Below are 25,183 nucleotides of genomic sequence, written 5' to 3'. Positions count from 1 at the left end.
TATATATATATATATATATATATAGAGAGAGAGAGAGAGAGAGATGGATAATCATTTACAAACTCAATAAATCTTACAAACCTACAAACCAATTTTCATGCATTGTTTCACATATGAAACAATATGTGTGAAAATTGAGTGTTGTGTTGTTTCATAAGTGAAACGTTTATGACTGTCTTCCAACAATCATGAACATTTCACATATGAAACAACATTGTATAAACACTGCATTTTCACATGTGTTTGTAAGTTTGAACAAATTATTGGGGTTTGTAAAAGAAGGGGACTCTCTCTCTCTCTCCCTCTATATATATATATATACATTTACATATATAGAGAGAGAATTTGGAATTTGTTCGACTCTTCTGTATGATCTCATATTTTCGTAATATCTTTACGCAGGGAAGTTTTACTGGCCCGAGGCTTAACTGGTCCGGTTCCAGCTTACGCACCGAAGCTACTGGTTACGGGCTGGTACTCCTTCCGAGCTTTTGCAATTTTGATTCATTTATGAAAGAAAAGGTTTAAAAGATCCAATTGCTTTTTCTACAGGTTTTCTTTGCACAACTTATACTTGCAGACATGAACAAAGAACTTAAAGGACTAAGGTTTGACACCTAACTAAGAGGCTGTTCGGTTTCTTTTTCATTAAGTCCTGTATGGATGAGGTTTGTCTATTGATAAATCTGTCTATATGATATTAGATAAATTGTTGTGCTGAATAAACGGTCTTAATGCTGAAAATGACTATTTTACCCTTTGGTTTTTATTGCACAATATTTGACAATCAAACAAATTTTATAGATCAAATTTTAAGAAATAATGACGTCTAGTCGGTATCTTTAGTATGCAAGATAGCGATAATTTTAATAGTTAATGTCGATTTTTTGTTTTCAGATGCGTGGTTAGTGGGTCCGGAAAGATAGCAATGCATGTCTTGGAGAAGCTTATTGCATACGGTGCTCTACCCATCACGGTGTCAGGTAAAGTTCAACTTTGACAGGATAGACATGACAGAACAAAACCAAAACTTATTGTCCCATGTTTGGTATGACATTAGACTGGGACATGATGGAATTGAGACCACCAAAACAAGTGGAACAAAAATAGGGAGATGGGACAAGATTGGTAAATTACTAGGGGCCTATTTGTTAGCAGCTTAATAAGCTTAGTGGGACTCGCAACTTATTTGGTCGGCTGCACATGACTGTTTGTTAGTGGCTTAAGGATATAGAAAGTTGCTTATTAAGTAAGCTTCTAAGGGAGAGCTTTATGCCGAAAGCCAAGTTTTTTCCAATTCTGCTCATCCCAATTAAAAAACACGCTTATTTCATCTATGAAAAAAACCTCCCCAAATAAACATCTTCCTAATTTATACAAACTGATTAATCTACACAGACAACTTTATCTATATTGGACTTAGAGCCTGTTTGTTAGCAGCCTAATGGGTTTAATGGGGCTTACAGCTTATTCGGTCAGCTATACATGATTGTGTGGTAGTGGCTTAATAATATAGAGAGTGGCTTCAGTAAGCTTCTAGACAGATCTTTACACAGAAAGCCAAGTTTTTCCAAACCCGCCCCTCCGAATTGAAAACATGCTCTTTTCATCTATGAAAAAACCATCCTAAACAAAAACCTTCCAATCTATACAAGCAGATTAATGCACACAGACATCTTTATCCATACAAGACTTGATGGAAAACCAGCCAAACAACCCCTGAATGGAGAAGAACTAAACAACCCCTAAACTACCCATGTCAAATTGAAAACCCTAAAACCTACCAGAATTCTTTCACCCGCCTACCCAGTCTCGCTAGTCCTGTCCCGTCTGCATACCAAACGCACCTTGACAGATTAAACAAGGGAAATGTTAGATTTTGAATTATTCCTTCAATTGCATAAATTTCCTTATTTCATAAAAATTGACGTAAATAATTCAATCGTTCAGCAATTGAATAACCCGTATCAACAAATTTCTACAGATTCAAAAGGTTACTTGGTGGATGAGGACGGATTCGATTTCATGAAACTATCGTTCCTTAGAGACATCAAAGCACAACATAGGACTTTAAGGTTCGTGTTTCCTTTTGAAAAAACGTTATTAGTCTCGTCGTTCTTTATTTAATCAAGAATGTTTATCGAATCTCCAGAGATTATTCAAAGACTTATGCTCGTGCTAAGTACTACGATGAAGCAAAGCCATGGAACGAGAGGTGCGATGTCGCTTTTCCTTGTGCTTCACAAAACGAAATCGATCATTCCGATGCCATTAGCTTGGTTAATTCGGGTTGCCGTATACTTGTTGAAGGTGGGTGATTCTTGTTTTGCTACTTCTTTCAACTATCCATAATTATTACTTCCATAATGAACAAGACATACAGTTCTAAAAATGTGTAATTATCACGGTTTTTAATGAACTAAATGACAATTATACCCTTTAGGGTGCGTTTGGTACCCAACAAGACAATACCGTATAGGACCGTTGTTCAGCGTTTGGCAAATAGGACTGGATTGGTAAAATGACCAATTTACTCCTGATGAGTTGTTTATATCTTTTCTATATTTTGATTAATTTATGTAATTTATTAAATTATAATAAAACAAATGTGTTTTTATAACAAAAGATATCATTGGAAAGTTTTTGTCAAAGACGATTAACCAAAATATGAAGTTTATTAGTTTCGAATTTTTATTTTGTGCCTTTTTCTATATTATTTTATTATTATTAATATTTAACAAATTACATAAATTAACCAAAATATAGAAAATGTATAAAAATAATATTTTGAGGACGGTAAAGTGAAAGTTCAAAGAGGATAAAATTCAGTAAATAAAATTTAAAGAATGGATAAAATGTAAAGTTAAGAGACGTATTTGATGTTTTAGAAGAGAATTAAGTTTTATTTTGAGGGTATATTAGTAAAATATATGCTTGTTCCATGTTTTTTCATGGGGTGGGGATGGAACCCACCTGTGCCACTATGTTCCCGTCTGTTCCACATAAAAGTCATACCAAACGTGAAACAGGCAACAAGTGATACTTGTTCTGTTCTGTTCCAAACGCACCCTTAATAACAAAAAGAGTAATGAATTTCTTCCATCTTATAATGAAGGGTAGAATTGGAAACCAAGACACTTTTGAAATTCGACACTTATTTTGTGGACGTCTTTTAGGTTCGAACATGCCATGTACCCCTGAAGCAATGGATGTTTTGAAGGGGGCGAATGTTCTAATCGCCCCTTCCATAGCTGCCGGTACTGGAGGGGTATGCCTACATCTTTACAATCGACGATCCTATCTAAAGTCACCATTATTTTATCATCATTTCTCTCGTATGATACGCTTCAGGTTGTTGCCGGTGAGCTTGAGCTAAAAGAGTACAATTTGAACTGGGCACCCGAGGATTTCGAGTCTAAACTACAGGTAAGCAACGAAATTCTGCATTCCGTACCAATGAAAAATTACCGTTTTGTGATTTATCCCATGAAAACCGCAATGTTTCCATTATTGGGAAGTTTCTTAACGTAAATCTTAGGACCGACTGTATGAGTTTGAATTGTCTCATTATTTGGCCCTCTCGCCCATCCTGTCACGCATCCTAAACGCAGATGCTATATTCTTCGAGTGCTGAAAACGAGGCTTTGTATACCTTTATAATGGCAGGAAGCAATGAAACAGACGTACCAACGAGCTCTAAAAGCTGCAGTTGAATTCGGTTTTCAGAAAGAAAGTCCCGAGTAAGATATCCTTAACCAATGAACGTTTTACGCCTTCCGTTAATTCGATGCCAACTTTCTTCTTCCATCGCGTATCTCAGGGCTTTGGTTCATGGGGCCGTCATCTCCGCGTTTCTGACCATCGCTAGCAGCATGTCGGAACAAGGATGCGTGTAGACCATCGATCAATGATCAACGATCATCTATAACGATCAACGATCAATCGGGAAACAGGAAATCCCTGTGTGTATATATAGTTGTAGCTGAGAATTGTTGTTTGTTATTAGGATGCTGAAAAGGAATCAATTCCTGAGCATATTGTGTTCTTATGATATGTAGGATTCTGTCAAAATGGAAATAAATTATTAAATCATATATTTTAGAGCAATTTTTTAATTATATAATATTTATATACGACAAATAAAACAAATATAATATTTGAACCACTGATTTCCTAGGAGGCTAAAGACTCGCATATTGTTAGGCAAAAGACCCTTTGGTATAGTAAAATTGTTTATAGACGATTTCTTCTGTATATCTGTTAAAACCCTTTTTTAAGGACTTTTTTGAAAAATAAACTGATGAGATTCAAGTTATGTCACCTAACGGCATTTTTGAACCATGGTTTATTAGTGTAAACGGGATTCTAATAGCTGTCAGGCGATTTTTTTTTTCTTCATAAAATAGCCAAGAAACCACAAGTCAACGCTACAAGACACATTTTCTTACGGTTCATGACAAATCTAACACCATCAGTGTTAAAACAGGTCCGCTGCATTAACCATTAGGAAAACTGTTTACCCTCAACCTCTCCAGCTCTCTTATGTTCAACCATGTTAACTATCAGTCCCACACTTGATCTGCTATTTTAGTTTTTCTTCAGATATTTATATTAGAAGTCATGATTTAACTGAGATTATTGAATTTCATTAAAAAAAACATAAATACATGGGTTTGATGAGGTTCACGTTATTTAGAATTTTAATTCAGACATAATACAACATAAATATGTGAGTTTATTTGTCCTTTAGAAAATTTGAATGAAGAGTGGATTATTTTTCGTCCCTATGGTTTGTAAAATGTTATGATTTTCATCCCTGTGGTTTAGATGTTATGATTTTCGTCTCTATCTATATTGTATTACAAAAAAACATGACAAAAACTCTAAAAAACCATTTTTTATGCATAAAATACTGTTTATTGATACACATTACTTAAAATTCAAGATCACAATAAACTGTACAGCTTATTAAACTTCGTTTTTTAATTTGTGTAACTAACTATAGATAAACATAATCAAATACGGGATATAAATCTCATTTTGAATATAAAAAGTCTAAAATATGATCAAGATAATCATTAGTTGTAACAAAATACTTAATTATTATCGTTATAAAAATTCTATTATTAAATGATAAATAAATAATTTCGTTATTAAACCTAAATAAAATTATAAATAAAATATAGAATTAAAGAAATTACACAAAAAACGAGAACTTTAAATATTAAATTTGATATTAATATCGACATTCTTTTTCCAAACTTTTATAATATCATTAAATTTATATTTTATTCAAAAATAAAAACATTATCATTTTCTCAAAACCACTAAAAACGTATTATATCGGTATAAATAAATAATAAAACGAAACATTAGAATTGAAATATATCTCGTTATATTATGCGAGCACCCTTCTAGTAGTTTATAATTCATTATTATTTTTGTCTTTATGATTTATAATTTATTGCTGTTTTGGTCCCTGTAGTTTAAATTTTCTTTTATTTTTCATCCTTTGTACTTAGGGCTGAAAATAGCAATAAATTGTAAACTATAAGGATAAAAATTATAATTTCTAAACTATAGGGACTAAAATCGTAATTTACTCATAATTTACAAAAATACTTTCAGGTTTTGAAGCCCATGGGCTTAGCCCAGTCCAAGAATGGTGTTTAAATAAAAAGAAGCCCACTGTGGGGTTAAATTGAATTATCGAAATATAAAAGGGGTTAAATTGTAAATGTCCAAAAGATGAGGGTCTAAATTTAAGTTATGATTCTAAATATTGGGGCTAGGGTTTCGAATACCGGCATATATATATATATATACACGAAGTCCGTCTCTTTCTTCTTCCTTCAAGAACTCTTCCAGCGAAAACGGCCGCCGGAGCAAAACACTATACGGTAGGTGATCTCAAATTGAACTCCGGTGAACTATGTGCATTTTAGTGTGTGTTTTCTTTTGTATGATGATTGTTGTTGAATCTGATTTTTACAGTGAAGCTGTAGGGGTAATGGCGACAGTACCAGGGCAGCTGATATGGGAGATCGTAAAGAAGAACAACTCGTTTCTCGTTAAGGAGTTCGGTAATGGAACTCAAAGCGTTCAGTTCAGCAAAGAGCCTAATAATCTCTACAATCTCAACTCGTACAAACACTCTGGTAATCATCAAGCTTGGCAGTTCGTCATTACTTTATTCTTCGTTCGATTTTACAGTTTATATGTTAGGGTTCCGCTTGTAGCTTTCATGTAGCGATAGATTTTGGTAGAAAGTTTTTATTTTGGCAATCCGTATAGTTTATTACGTTTAGGTAAACAGTATATGAATATGTTCCACCATGAATCAAAATCGAACGGATTTCTTCCTTTTGGATTGGGTAGCTACAAGTTTTTGGGATTTTTGATTCTGAATTTCGTTTTGTTTGAAGAAATGCAACGACCCTTTGTCATTTTGATATGTGTATTTGAACATCTTTGAAAAAGTTGATATTGTTGGTCAGTGTTATTGCTATTTTACAATACTTTGTCAATATGTTCATGTTTGTTTCTAATTGCTTGTAGGACTGGCTAACAAGAAGACGGTAACCATCCAGCCGGCTGGTAAGGATCAGGCTGTGTTGCTTGCAACGACTAAGACCAAGAAACAGGGGAAGCCTGCAAGTTTGCTTAACAAATCCATTATGAAGAAGGAGTTCTACCGCATGGCAAAGGCTGTTTCAAATCAGGTATTACATCTAACATTGCTAAATGTTTTGAAATGTGCAAACTTTCCTGCATAAATGTTTGCTGTTTGTTGTTTTTTGTTTGTATAAAGTGGATTTATGTAGATTTGAAAAGATTTGGACTTCCTAGTTCTACAATCTGCCATGTGTATGATATAGGTTACAAATTGGGTTGGTTTTATACCAAGAGAACCGAGACCAAGTAGAATAACACTAGATTGCGTTTTCTTATGTTCAATATAATTTGTCCTTGGGTGGTTTTGTTTTTACATCTTACATTTTGGATTAGAATTGGCTTGTTACAACCTTCTGACCAAAATAACAACAGATTGTATTTGGCTTCTGTATTTTTTTTGTCTTTTCTTCCAACCCGCAAGGAATTAGAAGGGAATGGAGGAAGGCTTAGGCTCCTATCTAGAAAATGTATAGATCATCTAGAGATACACATTGTATACCATTCTAGAGATGGAGAACTTGAAAAAGATGTGGTTTTTTTGGATAAAGAATGTAAAAATAGTAGCGAAAATGTTGAATGTATAGTTCCAACGTGACATTTTAGTCTTTAGCAAGGATTAGAAGTTTTTGCATATGTCTAGAAGAGCTTGGCCTTTATTTTGGAGAAAAAAATACACTTAAAATTACCAAGAGCCGGAATTGAAAATTTACATGATGTTATTTAGGATTTTCTTACCGGATTGACATGAAACCCAGTCTAATACAACCCAATTACCCTATTGTGATTTATTTTGGTGGGGTTGTATGTGGTCTGAAAATGTTGTGTTCGACGTTGATTGATGCGTCCTGCACATTGCGACTGTTCCCTGAGTTTGTGCAATTGTGTTTCGTTAATTTCTTACTTGAATCTATAACTAAAGTTAAATTGCTTGCGCCCTGCACATGACATTATCACATTAGTTTGGGGGTTACTTGAGGGGGTGTGTGTGTGTATATATATATGTATATCTAAAACAAATGAATCTTCTTCTGATGATAGAGATAGCGTAGAATCCTATTGTTTATTTTGTAACAAGGGTGTGCAATTGTCTGCTTTTTTCATGATTTTTGGTTTGTTATCGACTTTGGGGATATTGATGATTTGATTGTGGTTTGATCAGGTTGCAGATAACCATTACAGGCCGGATTTGAAGAAGGCTGCTCTGGCTAGGTTGAGCGCAGTGAACCGAAGCCTTAAGGTCTCAAAGTCGGGTGCAAAGAAGAAGAACCGACAGGCTTTCAAGATTTGTGGCAGGAAATGAAGCTCGAATTGCTGGATATTTTGATCATAATTATCTTATTTGTTAGTGTTTGGTTTGCATGTTGATGAACAATATTTTGTTAGAAATTATCTGAGAATACAATTTTGATGGTCCTTAGCCTGAATGATATCTGCTTATTTGCTATATAACCATCCCCACTGCTACTTGTTATTTTGTCTGGTTTTTTTAATTTACATAACCTACTTTCAATATCTTGGATGTGATATTGTTTGGCTGTTGTTAAATGGTTTGGTACAGAATGATTAAAAGGCTCTTATGATACAGTGTAAAATAAAATAAAATATAATTGTTTATAATGAAATTAGGGTGTTGAATGGTTAAGGATTAACAATTAAGAGGCAGATTTTTTATTTTGTCAAACAAGATTCAACTATTAACGATTCAGAGGTTGTCTATTAGTGAAACTATTAAGATATAGTATTTGAAGTGCCAAATAGATATGCTTGAAAGTGCTTTACAATAAACTTTACGGTTAGGGTTCGCATGTGAATGGGTCAAATTTTTGGGTTAAAAAATATGAGAACGGTCAAATTACATGTGAATTACAACACGTCTAGAAGAATCACTTAGTGCAAGTTTCACTACTCTAGTCGTGTTGACTGGTCTTCGTTCTTCTACATGTGTTTTAAAGTGTAAACCACATGATCTGACCATTCTCGCATTTCTCATAAGTTGACTGCCTTCTCGATTAATCATTCAACAAACATATTATCTAATAAATTTTGACCCGAACCATGATTCGTATCGTTTGGTAAATGACCCTTAAGTCATTCAACTAATCCAAATAGATACATACAATTATCATATATTTAAATAAAATAGTCATTTAAACTGAAATACGAATAACTGATATATAAATATTATATACTTCAATATATATATATATATATATATATAATATTTAATATACGAAAACGTGACAGATCGATAAATCACGTTACCTGTCCCCGACTCCATCCCTGATACCCAGTTATGTTGGGAATCCTCTGTCCCATTGGGACAGGTATATCGAATTCCCAATAAAACGGGTCTCATTCCTATTCCTATTCCTATACCTACTTTTTGATATTAATAAGGTTGGAATAATGTGATGGGTACAGTAACAATCCTTAGACCAAAACTCCAACCTTTTCACCTAAAATCCGTGTTTTTATGAAAGAACTTCAACAAAGACATACGTAACCTTCTTTCCACGTCAGCACCCATTTCATTACCTTTGAAAATACAAAAAAGTCAAAATACAATTAAAAGACCGTCTGCTAAACATTTAAGGTTTGTTTTTTTTTTAAAAATAACTTCTCTTAATAACTTTGAAATATGATTCGTTCAGATGTTTAGATATTAAGAGCGTTTGTTTTATTTCTAAAATAAAAGTTCAAAATCTTTAAATGTCCTATGAAATTTTAAGTGGTAAATGTATCTCTTAATACTACTTAATCTTAATTCGTCCTCTATGAAATGGTTTATATTTTGGGGGTTGAAAGAGATTTGTTAACAAAAACTATTTATCTTTTATAATTTTGTAAAAAAAACTATTTATCTTTTATATTTTTACACTAGTTTGACCGATTCAGATTTCAGACGTTAAAACAAACAATCTTACTGATCCAGATTATAGACTTCAGACCACCTCTTATAAATCAGAAGTGGAATCAGACTTCAGTACCTCTTAAGAAACAAATGTCACCTTAGGGGATGTTTGGCAGTTGCTGAATGATTTAGTACAGAATAGTTAAGTGGTTAGAATGATTAAGAGGGCCAGAATGGTTAAGTGCTGAATGAAATTATGTTGTTTGGTAACTGTTCTCTGAATGACAGTAAATTACCATTCTAACCCTCAGTGCCTAAACCCATGAAATTTCACCATTTTAACCCCCCCCCCCCTCCAAATCTTGGTTTCATCTCTCAATTTCTATTCTTTTTGATCTGGGGTGATGTTGATTAGTGGATGCTTGTTGTAAACCTTTCCTTTTTCCATTTTCTCACTTGATTTGTGTGAAATATATCCATCAAACTACATAAAATAACAGCGGTTGGAGCGGCGACGTGCAGCGGGAGGCGACTGGCGACGGGAGGCGAATGGTGACGGGCGGCGACTGGCGACGGGAGGCGACGTGCAGCAGCAACGAGAGGTGGCGACGAGCGGCGACGACCGACGATCGTAGGGTGGGGGTGGCGATTTGCAGACCGGCGACAAGAGGGTGGGGGGAGGGGCTTTGAAGACCGGCGACGAGAGGGTGGGCGACGTGTGAGGTTCTTGGGAGAGAGGACAAAATTGGAAAAGGGAGGCGACGTGCAGCAGCAACGAGAGGTGGCGACGAGCGGCGACGACCGACGATCGTAGGGTGGGGGTGGCGATTTGAAGACCGGCGACAAGAGGGTGGGGGAGGGGCTGTGAAGACCGGCGATGTGTTACCTTCACCGTTAGGGCTCAATCGAGATGGAGAAACAGCAGGGGCGAAAATAGAGATGTTAGGGTTTTTGCTATTCGATCCTTTTTCCTCCCCTTTTTCGATNGGGAGAGAGGACAAAATTGGAAAAAGAAGACTCTGAATGGTTTAGAGAAGCCCCATATGCAAAATGGTTAAGAGGGGTTGTGTAACCATTAAGAGCCTCTTTTTTTTTGCCAAACAACATAGACCTCTTACCGATTAAGAGGTTGGCTCTTAATGTAACCATTAAGAGCCAAACAAACAGCCCCTTACACATAGAGAGAGAGAGAGATAGAAAGATGAGCGATCAAATGCGAACCACTGATATTTGTACAAACCGTGAAACCATCCTTATCCGTCGATTTCATTGTTTAATTTTATGAATTTTTTTCATGAAATTGTTTCATAATTATTATTTTTAATGAAATTGTTTCATACATTTCTCTAAAATTAATACAATGAAAATAATAACATCCATGATTTACACCCTGCACAATAAAAATAATTAATCAACCTCTCATACTTACAAAAAAAAATGAACAAAGTGAAAAATTATGATAGGTTGAATATGGTTTGTACAGTTTATACAAATAACATGGTTAGCAAAGTAAACCTTCTCTCTCTCTCTCTTCATATATATATATATATATATATACATATACATATACATATGTGTGTGTGAGGGATAGAGAGAGATATTTAATATTCGAGGAAGAGACAGCACAAGATGGGGCAGGGACCACGTTGTTACCTGGTCCTATCTTCGGTTTTTAACTTTTAGGGATCCTCGGTTCCTGGTTTTACAGAAAATCCCTATTCCCGTCAAGACAGATACACCGAATTACCCAACAAAACAAATAATAATAAGTTAGATTTAGAATGATATATTTGAGTGGTTGTTAGCACTTGACAATCCTTAATTTGTATTCTTTTGATTTGGAATTCACACTTGTCCCACCATCTTTTCTCCTACATTATTATTATTATTATTATTATTATTATTATTATTATTCCAGAAGATGTTCCATCGCATTCAGAATACTTGAAAAGTATATTGACCAGACTTGTTCCAGCTTACCAGATTCATAGCTATCAAATGGTTTGGTACAAAATAATTAAATAATCAGAATGGTATAGTGTAAAATAAAATATAATTATTTGATAATTATTTACAATAAAATTAGAGCGCTAAATGGTTAAGGAAGACCTAGGATACAAATCTTTCAAAGGGTTTTAGAACCATTAAGAAGCAACCTAGATTCACCTCTTAACAACTCAGAGATTGTCTCTTAATAAAACTATTAAGAGATAAAAAACAACCATTTAATGAAACGATTCAGAGGCTGTCTTTTAAGTTCACAACCGATTGATCTTATGTCATCATCACAAATCCCGATAATCTTATCCGATAAATCATTGTCGTAACAGTTAAAAAAGGTTTGATCATATATGTACATATACGATATTACAATTCTATACATGACATACATGTTTACCGCCTTATGACACGCTTTTTAAAGCATCGTGTCCTCCGTTAACGCTTTAAGGTATGATCTCACCGCCATCCATGTTATCCTTCACGGCATTTTGAACCTTGCCGGTAAAGCAAGTGAAGGTAGCGGTTTTTTACCCGTTAATCGGGTAAAACGCTTACTGACGTTTTACCGAATAACGTCAGTAAATGACCCTTTATGGTTTGTATATCGCGGGTGTAGTCAAATCCCGGAAGGAATATGTTGAAAAGTCAATGACGTCTTAACCTACACGTTTCAACAACTCCTCCATCTTTACAAGTATTCTCCAAGCAAATTCAACCCTTTATAACCATCGGCTTTGGTTCAAAACCACCATCTCCATCAGTTTCACCAAATGGAAGGAATCACCACCGCCACCGCCGGAAACCCCACACTTTCACCATCTCCAACCACCACCACCGCTGCCACCGGAAACCCGACACCTCCACCATCTCCAACCACCACCACTGTATCTCAGGCAAAGAAGCCACGCTACGATAGATGCTTCTCCTTCATGGAGATATCGATCGACCCAAGTATCAAATCCCTCAAAAGACTCGATTCGAGGAAGTTCAAGTTCGAAATCCAAAGATGGGCAAAAGCAGTTGTTAGATATGCCCGCCAAGTCAGCGATCACTTCGCCACCCGCCAAGTCAGCAAAGACAACTCCAGCTCACGTGGCTAACTGATCATTTATAACCAGAATGATCAGCCACCCTGAAAGGGTCTGTTTGAAAACAGAACAATTCCATCGATGACTGAATGCAAGTTAATCACCAAGATGGTGATGTGAACCACGAGGGGTAAAGGGACATTGGTCCAACCGTACCCGGGTTGTCGGTATATCCTAGCGTCCCTAGAGGTAAAAGGTTCAAACCTCACCACCGTTGTATATAAATATTATATACTTGTAAAATAGTGTGTGTGTGTGTGTGTGCGCGCACGCGTGTGTGCGCTCGATCAATTTGTTATCCAATACAATCAAGATTTTCATTCAACTCTGTATACATTATCATTAGCTTAATGCACTCGAGAATTCATTACACGAAGTTCGATATGAACAAGGCAAGGCAAGGCAATATACTATACAACTACGGTCCTTAACAGGAAAAAACGGGTTTCTTAATTACAAACTCGCTACGACTCGCGATAATTTCACAATTCTAAAAACGAGACTAGTCTTAAGTACAACAATCAATCAGTCTTCTGTGTACCTGTAACGAATGCTCCTCTGCCGCCAGAAATGTTTCTCAAAAGTTGTTTAGAACACATGTTCTGTGCTTGAGTTGCGTTCTTCATCCGGTTTGCTTTTACCCAATCGGGTTCCTACCGAAAATGGAAAACCCGAAACTTAGTTTTCTAGGATCCTAAATCGCTCATTGGAATCAAGAAAACCGTATGCAAAGAGGGGTCCATTTGGTTAAATTCATGACCTTCTAACAGGTTTGAGAAAGCAAAAAGAGATGAAAGTACCTCAGGTACAATCCTTGAGAAGCCAAACTTGATAAGGAGGAGGACATGTTCCATGATGAGAATGGCTGCAAGACCAGGAGATATGTCCCATTTCCCCTCCCTATCATACAAACATGCTAAAAGCACGCAATTCGTGCATATCGATACCACAATCAGAAACTGAAAACCAAAATCACACCCTTTTCAAATTCCCATATAAAGTCTAAAAAGATAGTCAAAACGAAAGAAATCAATTGGGTTTTGGCGCACGGGTTCGAATCCAGGCTGTAACATCCCAGGCCAAGCATATCAGGTAGGGAAATTGCTCAAAATAGCCATTTCTATGTCCTGTACTTTTGGACCATGTTCAGAAACTTCCTCTTTTTTTACACTTCGACTCCTCCACAAGTTGAAGGGTTGCTAACTGCGGAGGTAGTGACATTTTGGAAATTTTGAGAGAGAAATGGCTAAGAGGTAAATGTATAAGGCTGAAATGGCTATCTTGAGCAATTTCCCTACCAGATATTGTTCGCTTTGTCCATACCTAGACTCATAGTCTTAAGACATGTCTAATAGTATCTGGTTCCTTATAAGAAAACTTTCATTCCCCTCCCCAACCAATGTGGAATCTTACAATCCCCCCTGAAAGCCCGACAAGGACTCGCTAGCACACTAGTCCAGTTCCCAGCTCTGATACCATTTACAACATCCCAGGCCAACATACCAGATATTGTCCGGACTTGGACTCATGGTTTTAAAAAGCGTCTGGTAGAGGAGGTATTCGATATCTTATAAGGCAACTTTCATTCCCCTCCCCGACCAATGTGGGATCTTGCATAGGCAACACCAAAACCCTTGTGATCATAGAGGTTCACTTGCGATGGCTCCGGGCCATTTATGGCCACGTAAGATGGCCTGGAAACCCATGGTTACCCCCCAAAAAATCAATCGAGTATAAAGAGAATTAACACCTGAAATATGTTGAGCCAAGCCCCTATCGTCGCAGCAACTCGAGGAACGGGTCTTCTATACATAGCAAGAATCTTTAACGCATCTGCTCTAATCTCTGCAACATTGCTCTTTATGCCACAAGCATATAAAACTTAGAGCTTCCATCATACCAAATTACCAATAAAAACCAAGTCTAGCATCGTTTCTTTAATTCGGGAGTACAGAGTAAGAGCATCTCCAACAGATTCTCCAAAATCAAGAAAAAAAATCAGATTTTTAAAGTTTTATCCTGTTCTTTTCTCCAACATATCCTACAAAATGCAGAACGTAGGAGAGAGAAAGTAAAAATCTGCAAATTTTTAAATGCCTGTGGAGAGGGAAATATTCTATTGTGTTTTTGGAAGTTTTTTGGAAGTTTGTTTGAATACATCAAAGATGGACCCAGGAATTTTTCTAAGTAATGGCACAATTTGACTATAAATAAATCTATAGAAAAATTTCGGAATATTAGTATAGATCTGTCAGTTGATACCTTGTCTATAAAGGAACCCGTGTTTGAGTCCTATCTACAATTTTCTTAAACACGAGGTATATAAAGAAACACCAAAATTAAGCCGAAAACTAAGGGTCCGTTTGGTTTGCAGGATTGTTTACGAGAGATTTGGATTTCATTGAGGGATTTGGATTGGAATGGATTTAAAATAATTGGTGTAGAATTTGGGATGGAATTGGATTCCATTATTTATAAATAATTTATAAAAAAATTATACAAAATTATAAAAATAATTAAATTATTCTTATAAAACAAATGTTTTTGACATTTTTTAAAACTTTACTTCATACAATCCTACGAATCCTACGAAATACCGTGAAATCCTGAGCACTCCCCAAGGTTTTCAAAATCCTATGTTTGTAGGATTTCAAATCTGGACAATCCAACAAACCCAAACATGGGATTGGAATGGATTGAAATTCAAATCCCCCAAATCCATTCCATTCCTGCAAACCAAAAGGGACCTAAGAAATTTGATAAAAGTGGGACTCGAACCTGAGCCTTTTATACAAAGGCAACAACAGCTACCAACTCCGCCATTAAAGACTTCGGCCGTTGTGCCCAAAGATCAGTTTCATAAATATAAGGGCACTGAAGAAAACAATATGGTGGCACCCTTCAGAAACGTAATATTTTTTCATTACGACGGAACCATGAAGCGGTGTCCCATGCCACCGTATGCTGCTATGTGGTTCCACCTTGGAATATGTATTGAATATTTTAATAATATAATTAATAAATTGTTGGGAGTCAGATGCAATTTGTTTTCTCGGAAAGATTTCCGACATTTCTTTCTCCATTTTGGAGGAATTATGAAGAAACCGTTGAAGATGCTCTAACAAACGAAGGGATCCCGCGAGCTAAAAGCCACGATCAGTCGGGGAAAAGAAAAAAGAAGAATAAAGTTTCGATTTTTACCAATGCAGCAAAAGCAAATGCGGGAGGGAATGCACAAGCAAACATCATAATCATTCCAAATTGCAACGCCAACTCCAGAAACTCTGCACACGAGCTTTTCATCATCGACGATCCTGGGAGAGAAGAGAAATGCGTAATATTTACTTTCAGGTTCGAATATATTACCATCAAAAAGCCCATCTTCGAGTTCTTCGCCAACACTAGCAGAATACATAGGCTTAAAGTATTCCTTCTCGACCCTAGAATTGAAGTAAGATTTTCTCCCTGATGGTCCCTTCTCCCGTTTTCTCTTGTTACTTCACGGATGACAAAGCAGCAGCAATTAGCTACACTACAAATTACGGGGCTAAAAAAAAAGACGACGGGCAAAGAAACCTACCGAACAGCTCGGTATTTCCTATAGCTGTATTTGATGTAGGGTAGAGAATTCTCCATCAGATTTTCAAGCACCTGGAGGACATTATGAGAACAAGTACAACTAGTTCTAAGGGGCCGTTTACCGACACAAATTAGGTAAATGCTAACCGAGTAAAAGTGTGGTTTGAGTAAGAGGTTCGGTCTAGGTAGGCGCCGACTGAAAATGGTTGTTTACCAAGTGTCTGAGTAAGCACTGATTGAAGCACTGACCGAGTCAGCATATTTATGTATTGGAGTGTGTTGGTAAACAACATCACTTTTTACCGGCAGTGGCGGACCTACAGAGGCCCCACAAGGTCCTGTGCACCCGCTAAACCGATTTTGCAAGTAGAAAGTTTTGTTGAGGTGTGAAAGGTGCACATGCTAAACTTTGAAGGGTGCTCTGAAACATTAGAAAATACAAGGGACGTCATCCAAAAAACCGGAATAGCGTCTCTAAATGAACCGAGGAACTTAAAAAATCCCTAAAAACCGTGGAAATAGGCTAAAAACACATTGGGCGACTTTGGGAGCCTTTGATCCACCTTAGAGGTGCTCCCACTCGGCAAAAATCCTGCTTACCAGGTTAGAACCGGTAAGAGTAAACAACCCCTTAAGTTTTTAAAGATCATAAAGAAAACTTTCACTACCTCTGATATGATTAAACGTTGAATTATCACTTGACGAAGAGTCATGAAGTTGCGATGCAGAATTGCATGATAAAGGATTCCGATGTAAGACTGCATAAAGTACAGACCAAACACCTGCATGGGAAGATCGGAATTTATATATAGAGGGAGAGAGACTGAGAGGGAGGTTCAAGGAAAATCCCCCAAAAAATGGAAAGCCGAGGAAAACACTGGTAACCATTCCATATGGACTGTATGCACATATACATACAAGTAATTAAAGTTGTTTCTTAGTTTTTATGCACATGTACATGTTATACACATGTGCATACCATACAAATTGCTTACAAATTTCTTGTATGCACATGTGCACACTGTCCAGATGAACAGTTACCAGGGTGTTCCTCAGTTTTTCATTTTTTTGCGGTTTTCCCCTGAAACAGACCCCTATATATATAGTATTTTCATAAATCTCTGAACTAGCAAGAATATGAAGCTTTCGGACCTTATAGACCAAGCTGTTAGCTCTGTATTCAGAGTTCTCATTCTGTTCATCCTTGATTAGCTTCACCGACACCTTCCCACCAAATTGTGTAAAATACTGAATGGCAAAAAGGTATATTGCCGTCAGCCCAAACCTGAAAATAGAAATTGGTTTCTAATATACAGAACATCAACAAATGAGTAGGTTTTAATCCTTGAGGGTGGGATTGGTACGCGAACAATACTGGACAAGCGAGAGGGAGGCAAGCAGGTGAAAGAATTGCATAAGACTTCAGGGTTCCAATTTGACAAGGGTAGTTTAGTAATTTACCAAACTAGTCCCATCTCCCTGACTTTTGTTCCACCTATTTTGATGGGACAAGAATAAAAGTGCATTCTTTCCTGCTCAGTCCTACCCAGTCCTAGTCTTAGGGGCTGTTTGGTTGGTTTTCCATTAAGTCTTGTATAGATAAAGTTGTCTGTGTGGATTAATCTTTCTGAATATATCGGGGAAGTTTTGTTTAAGAGTTTTTTCATGGATGAAAGGAACATGTTTTTTAATTGGGAGGGGTAGGTTTGAAAAAAAATTGGCTTTCTGCGTAAAACTCCCCCCTAGAAGCTTACTGAACAAGCCACTTTCTATATTATTAAGCCATTACCAAACAGCCATATATAGCTGACCGAGTAAGTTGCGAGCCTCATTAAGCTGCTAACAAATAGACCCTTACACGTTTCCCCGTACCAAACGCCCTAAAAAGCCAGGGAAAAAAAGAAAAGAACATAAATAAGATGCTTACTTCATGATATCAGAACGGATGCTCTCATACAGATGTGCATAAGCTAATTCAAATGGAAGCTGGAGACATATGATACTCAAGATAATGATAGCGTCGTTTCTGAATCGCATCATACGACCAGACCATTCTTCTCTTTGGAAGTTCTCTTTATCCTCGGCTTTACCGTCACCCCATTTTTTGACTAATCCTACAGACGAGTGGAAGGAACTCCACTCCATATCCATATATTTATAAGCAGACTCAGCTCCGACCGAATAACTAATTTGCCACCTAGAGTACGGGAGTTAGAGGTCATCGCATCAACTAATGCCAGGTGTCCAAAGATTCAGAACATATAAACTTAATATCGAAAGCTCAGAAAGATCGCATAAAGTACCTGGCCAAAAGGGTGGAGTTTTTCCGCTTCCAGAATTGGAAAAAAAGGACTGCCCATGAAATTATGCATATAAAGAAAAAGGGAATCACCAATAACTGCAAAGATCTGGAAAGAAAAATAAGCAAATAAAGAATAAAATAAGATTCAGCTGATTTTCGGCAACCGATGAAATCCAACAAAGAAAGCGACTTACCCAAAATCAACCAGTTGCAAGAGAAGCCCAAACGCAGCCGGAAAAAACAACCACTTCGTGTACATTCCAAGGAAAGCAAAATATGTTGCAATCTACAGTTCGATTGCAAATTCAGATATGAATACAACCCGCAATTAATATAAGCATCAATTCACTATTTACCTTTGTTCCATAGTAAGCATAGATCTCATCAATAGGCTGATTTGTAAGGTCCCACCAATTCAGTGCCCAACATTTCAGAAGCTGCTTTCTTTTTATCTCGTCTATCAAACAAAATTCATACCACTTAATCACTTGTGAAATAGGGTCTGTTTATTAGCAGCTTAATGAGCTTAATGGGACTCGCAACTTATTTGGCAGCTACGCATGACTGTTTGGTAGTGCTTAATGATTTAGAAAGTGACTTATTCAGTAAGCTTTTAGGGGGGAGCTTTATACAGAAAGCCAAATTTTTTCCAAAACCTACCCCTCAATTTAAAATACAGGCTCTCTTTCCAAAAAAACAAAAAGCATGCTCCTTCCATGTATGAAAAAACTCTCCCAAACAAAAACCTTCTCAATCTATATAAACAGATTAATCCACACAGGAAACTTATCCATACAGGAATTAACGGAAAACCAACCAAACGGCCCCTTAGGTTACCATGGATACCATATGCATGAAACTAAAGGCGTCATACCATGGAGAGGAAATACTTCTTTAACAATGGCTTCTGTTTCCAACTTCCACACCAGACTTTCCCCAGGCTCCCATCTAACGTCCCTGCAGTTGGATTTCAATATGATAGCTGACTCGCTCTTGTTAACCTGTTCATTTCAGCGTATTATTTCAGTAGACAGCAGTGACTTCTAGAATACAAGAAAAGAAAAGACGGGTGTCGCTCCACAGGTAATGACTGTCAAATATTCATTAGATTCATTGCTTAAAGCTGAGTTTTCATTTGTTGGTTACTCGATTTCCATTGATTAACAAAAAGATATCTAGAGTATGCAAGTTTCACACACTCCGGTTTTTTTAAGATTTGGATCTATGTTTGAGCAACGGTTTGAAAAATAAACAGGCTAAACCAAAGCAAATCAAACCATCCCAGTAAATCTCTTGAAGATGGGGTGGGGCAGGGTGAGACGTACATAGTCTTGTCCTCTACATCAAAGACCAGAGCGCCAGAGTGGCTATTTTTAATGAAGACCTTGGGATAAGTGTCAAAAAGGTATGGAAGCTCAAAAAAAACTATTAGGAAGGGTTTGTTTGTTAGCAGCTTAATAGGCTTAATGGGACTCGGCTTATGCGGTCAGCTATACATGGCTGTTTGGTAGTGGCTTAATGATACAGGAAGTGGGCTTATTTAGTATGCTTCTAGGGGGGAGCTTTATGCAGAAAGCCAAGATTTTTTAAACCTGTCCCGCCCAATTAAAAAAAACGCTACTGCCATCTACGAAAAACCCCTCCCCAACAAAATTCTTTTCAATCTATACAGACAAATTATACACATAAACAGCTTTATCCATACAGGACTTAATAGAAAACCAACCAAATAAGGTCTTAGAGAAAGTGAAAAACATCAAGCCAAGAACCATTGGTGGTGGGACGAAGCAATATGAAAGGCCACAAATGCAGAAAAAAGCAATGTCATTGAAGAAGTGGATGATGGAGATATATATAAAATACAACCTAGCCAATAGAGAGAACTTAGAAAACCTGAGAAAAGCTATATAGCCTACAGGTAAAGCATATATAGATTCGTATCAGAAAAGGACAAAGGAGCAAATGAAGGATGTTTACAGACTGACTAAGGGCCTGTTTGTTACCAGCTTAATGAACTTAATGGGAGTCACAGCTTATTCTGTCAGCTATACATGACTATTTGGTAGTAGCTTAATGATATAGAAAGTGGCTTATTTAGCAAGCTTTTAGGGAGAAGCTTTATGCAGAAAGCCAAGTTTATTCCAAGCCTATCTCTTGCAATTAAAGAACATGCTCCTTCCATCTATGAAAAACTCTCCCAAATAAAAACCTTTCCAATCATGTAATCCAATCAGTTGCATCAAGAATGACCATCAAATACTATTAATAGAAGAGGTCAACGTAAAAGAGAGATGGACAGATTGATTAGAAATGGTAGTCAATGGAGATTTGAGACATCAAACTCTAAGGTTAGCTCTTGGGGAGGCTTTTTTATGTATTTTCTACACTACTTTCAGGTTCACAAACTCTGTTTTGTTGTAGTATTCAAAATATTTTGTTTCATAAAGGGAATAAACTTTTTATGCCTACCTGTACGGGTAGACAATAATTGGAGTTACGTTATGTTGATGGTGATCTTTCTCCAGAAGCTGGTTTTGCAAAATGACCCTCTAGTGTACTTTTTAAGTTTTTAATGGAGCACAGAGGCAGACCCATAATTTTTTTTGAGTGGTGACACCATTTGACTATAAAAAATGAAGATATGGATATTTTCACAAATCATCATTGGTTTGTTCCCTGCTTTTTGTATGTGAGATCCTGTGTTCTAGTCTTTTATTGCAAAAAATTTCAGAAACAGAATAAATTTGAGATTGAAGGCTGAAAACTTAGAAAATGATACAAAAGGGATTCGAACCCACGCCTAGGGTAGGTGAAAAACATCACAAGCCAACTCTACCAAGGGAGACTTGTGTCATCATTGTAGTTTCAAAATATATATAGTTGCACACAAAAAGAATGATACGGTGGCACCTTTCACAACCTATATTTTTTACACTACGACGGAGGAACGAAGTGGTGGCCCGTGCCACCGTATTCAATGAAATGGGTCCGCCCCTGCTGGAGCGGAAGGTTTTGTTGCACAAGGGGCAGGTCAGAGAACATCATTGAGCTAAGTGTGAATTTAGAAGGTTCATGCTCCTAATTGTTGATGTTTATGACTATAGTTATTGGGAATGCTTGGAGAAAGTGTGTGTATAACTCACAATTCCGTATATCATGTGATTGTAGCAACGGAAACGCTCACACCAACTGAAGAATGAACCATCGGCTTGTCTGATAAAAGCCTCGGCCTCATCCCATTCAAATTGTATATCCACCCCTGCAACAACACTACATGTTCAGAAAGTATCATAGGCAACACATGGCCGAGCCCAATAAGAGCATCTCCAACTGATTCTCCAAAATTTCTTTAAAATCAAGAATTAAAATTCAAAATCTCTTAAAAAATGATTACCTCCAACTCCAACAGCTAAATGGTGATTATAACATTGGTTATATTATTAAAATATTTCATACATTTAATAAAATATTATATCTCTCTCCTAAATATTTAATTTCATAGTTTCTTATAGGTGGGAATATAATAAAAATATTTCTCTTGTATTAGGTTTTTTGGAAGTTCTCCAAATTTATAGAATTAAGAACATTTCCAGATTCTCTATAATTTTTCTAAAATAAAGAACCAAAAGTCATAATCTCTAAGATAAATTAGATTATACTCCTACAAATTTTCTATTTCAAGGATTTCATCATTAATTATATATTATTTAAATCCTCTATAATTTTATGATACCAATACACTTTAAAAAAAATTGCATATAAAATTATATTGATTCAATCTCATTGGTGGAATGAAAAAAAAACTCATTTCTCTCTGGTGGAAGTTTTAGAGAATTCTCTATATTTGAAGTTTCCTATATTAGAGAACAAGATAGAGATATGTTGGATCCCTATAGTGAACAAAAACTCCATTTTCTCTATTTTAGAGAATCTGTTGGAGATACTCTCATATTCCAGTAAATTTTACATGAAATGTTGATGCATTCAACTTCATTGGTAACAACAATAAAAAACAATTCTCTCTCCGGCATTTAACTTCAAAGAGTTCTCAGAATTTGGAGATTCTTATCCTCTCTATCCAACTTTCTCCACATTTTGAAGGATCTGTTGCCAAAAATTTAGGTTAAAAACTCTAAAATCTTTCCTTCTCCATTTTAGACAATCTGTTGGAGATCAGGAGGGCAAGGAAGGAACACGGGCAAAGAAAGCGAAGCATAATCATTGTATCTTTACCTATATGAGTTCTTTTCTTCAATTGTAACTCAGCTGCTGCCTTCCCTAAGATTTCCACAGGTGCTAATAACTGGAGAGAAAAATTATGAACCAATCAATTATTCAACATTAGCCATGAATTCCCAGTCAAATACAAGGGGACAAAAGGTTAAAAAGAAACTAAAATACTTCTTTTCCTTTTCTTTGTTTTTTGTTTCTTTTTAACCGGGTGTCCGGACCTACTTGCTCGCACCTCGATTAATCCAAGATCTTCATAAGACCAAAGTCCTATTGCAAATTGAGCTAACCCACAAGCTAGCCCATGAAAGAAAGAATACCACATAAGCCCACCATAGTTATAAGCTAGGAATTGCAGAAATACATTAATGGGGATCTCCTAGGGTTTTGTAACATTACACTTGCAAGGTGCTGAATCAGCTAAGTATTGATCATAATGAGCAACATACAAATTATATGCATAATGCATCCCCATGAAAACAATGCATGTTCTTAAAAATACATGAAAGGAGTGGAAGACTAAACCTTGAGGAATTCATCATGAAGACCAACAACTCTATCAACAATTAGACCAACCCTGTGAAATTGAGCCACAAGAACTTCAACACAATCATGGCCATAGCCTTCCCCAATTTGATCACTTACCTTCTTAGGAACAACCACCCCCATCTCATAAGGGGTGTGTACCTCCTTTATTTCATCCATTTCCAAATTTCTTCAACGAATACCTAAAAATCTAACCTCGATGTTTGTTATGTTGTGAATCAAAAGACGAATTCAAACAAATACCGAACCCCTGTAAGAAAAATATTTTAAGAAATTCAACGCGATATCGCCGGAATCATCCGTTGTAATCATGCCGAGTATTTCATATTTAGGGGTTTTCGGGAATTGGGAATCGAAATGTGGGCTGATTTAAAGGGTTTGTCTTCGCAATAGAATGGGGATTCGAATTGGAGAAAGAGAATTAGACAAAATCAGACACAGGTGTCTGTGAAATCGATACGTATGGGTGTGATGGCGCATGTTAGCCACGTGGCGTCGTCGTATGACTCCATCGATGCCGACGTGTACTCGATGAAGATGAACTCAAAGAGGAAGTTATCATGAATTCAGCTAAACGACAAAAGCCGCACCCCGATCAATGTGCATCCATCGGTCACAACATCATGCCTTTGTATTTTGTATCGGAGAGAGAAGATCACTTGGAAACATTCGTTCTGCTCAAAATGACTTTATTCTTCGCCGGAATAGACGACCGGTGCTCGGAAACTATGGAGGATTGATCACCGGCGCAGGCTGACTGATTTTCCGAGGGAAGTCCATTTATTCGAACAAAATTTTGAATTTTGAAACCGATTGCTGGGGATTGTTTAAAACAACTTATATTTTTATTATTATTTTAAAAGTGTTTATTAACTTATCTATATCATCTTATTAAAATTTAACAAAAGTCTTAAGTTTTAAAATTTTAAACGACCAAAATACTTTTTATACTCACTTTTTCATTCTCTCATCTCCTTACATACATTCACGCTTTCATAACCGATTTTTTTAAATTATAATTTTAAATTTATATTTTATATCCCTATAATTAATTTATTTATTTATTTTATGTCATTTACTTTTAAATGTTTTATTTTAAACTTTTATCAAAGTAACATACATAATCGTATATCAATTAAAATATGTTTAAAAAATACATTTTTATTTTAACAAGTTACACCATTATAATCGTCTCGTTAATACCTTCGAAATGAGTTCAATATTGAGTAGTTTTTTTACTTAATTATATTATTATATATTATATATACTGTGAAAAAATATTTTTAATATTTACGATTTATACTTTTATATTTATTTATTTATTTATATATATATTATATATTTTGGGGTTATGCTGTTCAAATTGCACTGTATAATATGTTTTGAATTAATATGTTCTTGGGTTTTTTTGAAATATATATATATACATGTATTAATTCAACCTTAATCTGAGTTTCTGGACAAGAAAGATGGTAAGCAGTTGGGAATTTCATTCTAAAACCCAACTTTTTTTTGTCTTTTCATGGCTTATGATCTGTCAAATTTGTAGTTTTCTTTATTGGTTTTGAGTGTTTATCTTAAAACTCAAGTTTTTTGGTTCTTTGTTCTTTGTGTAAATCGAATACATTTGTGGAGTCGTTTAAATATGTTGGATTTTAAATATATTGGATTTTAAACTGTCATACAATTTTTTTCATCGATAGTCTGTAATTGGAACCATAACTCTTATTTATTCAAATTGTATTAATATGTAAACATCAAGTGTAGCATATATCATTGTTAAATCTTATCTTATAAAACTAGTGGAACTTCAAAATCGTTAAAATTCATGGCTCCTGCCGCATTGCGCGGGTACACAACTAGTGTGGTATTAAATTGGAGTTTTGTAAAAAGTGTTTGGATTAGCTTATA

General features: G+C 36.0%; 4 protein-coding genes across 14 annotated transcripts in view; 3 read left to right on the top strand and 1 right to left on the bottom strand.

The window, feature by feature from the left end:
* The window catches only part of LOC112508473 (NADP-specific glutamate dehydrogenase-like), a 10,082-nt gene extending 5,984 nt beyond the window's left edge, over nucleotides 1-4,098 (top strand). The window contains exons 8-16 of one of the 4 annotated variants that reach the window (XM_025113090.1): nucleotides 403-474; nucleotides 553-608; nucleotides 898-983; nucleotides 1,985-2,075; nucleotides 2,153-2,310; nucleotides 3,177-3,268; nucleotides 3,352-3,426; nucleotides 3,667-3,740; nucleotides 3,821-4,098. In XM_025113090.1, coding sequence (XP_024968858.1) covers nucleotides 403-474; nucleotides 553-608; nucleotides 898-983; nucleotides 1,985-2,075; nucleotides 2,153-2,310; nucleotides 3,177-3,268; nucleotides 3,352-3,426; nucleotides 3,667-3,740; nucleotides 3,821-3,896 — 780 coding nt within the window. In that variant the 3' untranslated portion in view covers nucleotides 3,897-4,098. Of the gene's footprint in view, nucleotides 1-402; nucleotides 475-552; nucleotides 609-897; nucleotides 984-1,984; nucleotides 2,076-2,152; nucleotides 2,311-3,176; nucleotides 3,269-3,351; nucleotides 3,427-3,611; nucleotides 3,741-3,820 lie in introns of those variants that run through there. The other 3 variants (XM_025113091.1, XR_003068768.1, XR_003068769.1) reach the window with 3 other exon arrangements.
* Nucleotides 4,099-5,819: 1,721 nt separating this feature from the next.
* LOC112509409 (60S ribosomal protein L28-1-like) lies at nucleotides 5,820-8,125 on the top strand. Its single transcript, XM_025114352.1, has 4 exons — nucleotides 5,820-5,900; nucleotides 5,995-6,158; nucleotides 6,559-6,722; nucleotides 7,835-8,125. Exons 2-4 carry the CDS (start codon nucleotides 6,011-6,013, stop codon nucleotides 7,973-7,975), a joined length of 453 nt encoding a protein of 150 aa, XP_024970120.1. The 5' UTR covers nucleotides 5,820-5,900; nucleotides 5,995-6,010; the 3' UTR covers nucleotides 7,976-8,125.
* A 4,158-nt stretch (nucleotides 8,126-12,283) lies between these two features.
* LOC112509569 lies at nucleotides 12,284-12,866 on the top strand. The gene has a single exon (XM_025114581.1). It carries the CDS (start codon nucleotides 12,298-12,300, stop codon nucleotides 12,625-12,627), a length of 330 nt encoding a protein of 109 aa, XP_024970349.1. The 5' UTR covers nucleotides 12,284-12,297; the 3' UTR covers nucleotides 12,628-12,866.
* Nucleotides 12,867-12,997: 131 nt separating this feature from the next.
* LOC112509568 (anoctamin-like protein At1g73020) lies at nucleotides 12,998-23,638 on the bottom strand. 8 transcript variants are annotated; one of them, XM_025114577.1, is made up of 17 exons: nucleotides 23,372-23,636; nucleotides 23,252-23,303; nucleotides 22,730-22,799; nucleotides 21,640-21,755; nucleotides 19,371-19,497; nucleotides 18,853-18,953; nucleotides 18,691-18,782; nucleotides 18,498-18,602; nucleotides 18,122-18,391; nucleotides 17,347-17,479; nucleotides 16,863-16,976; nucleotides 16,196-16,266; nucleotides 15,982-16,112; nucleotides 15,817-15,899; nucleotides 14,366-14,473; nucleotides 13,416-13,574; nucleotides 12,999-13,268 (listed from the first exon to the last, which is right to left on the bottom strand). In XM_025114577.1, the coding sequence occupies exons 1-17, from the start codon at nucleotides 23,398-23,400 to the stop codon at nucleotides 13,137-13,139; spliced, it is 1,893 nt and encodes a 630-aa protein (XP_024970345.1). In that variant the 5' UTR covers nucleotides 23,401-23,636; the 3' UTR covers nucleotides 12,999-13,136. The 8 variants fall into 8 exon arrangements, 7 of the variants coding, with proteins under 7 accessions (XP_024970346.1, XP_024970347.1, XP_024970345.1 ...); XM_025114576.1 differs by having other exon boundaries at nucleotides 18,122-18,379; nucleotides 23,252-23,637; XM_025114573.1 differs by having other exon boundaries at nucleotides 23,252-23,636.
* Between the last annotated feature and the right edge of the window lie 1,545 nt (nucleotides 23,639-25,183).

This window comes from Cynara cardunculus (assembly GCF_001531365.2).
Source record: "Cynara cardunculus var. scolymus isolate 2C chromosome LG 3, CcrdV1, whole genome shotgun sequence".
In the NCBI taxonomy this organism is placed as follows: Eukaryota; Viridiplantae; Streptophyta; class Magnoliopsida; order Asterales; family Asteraceae; genus Cynara; species Cynara cardunculus.
The sequence above is the reverse complement of the archived record's forward strand: the minus strand, read 5'-3'. Positions and strand labels throughout refer to the sequence as shown.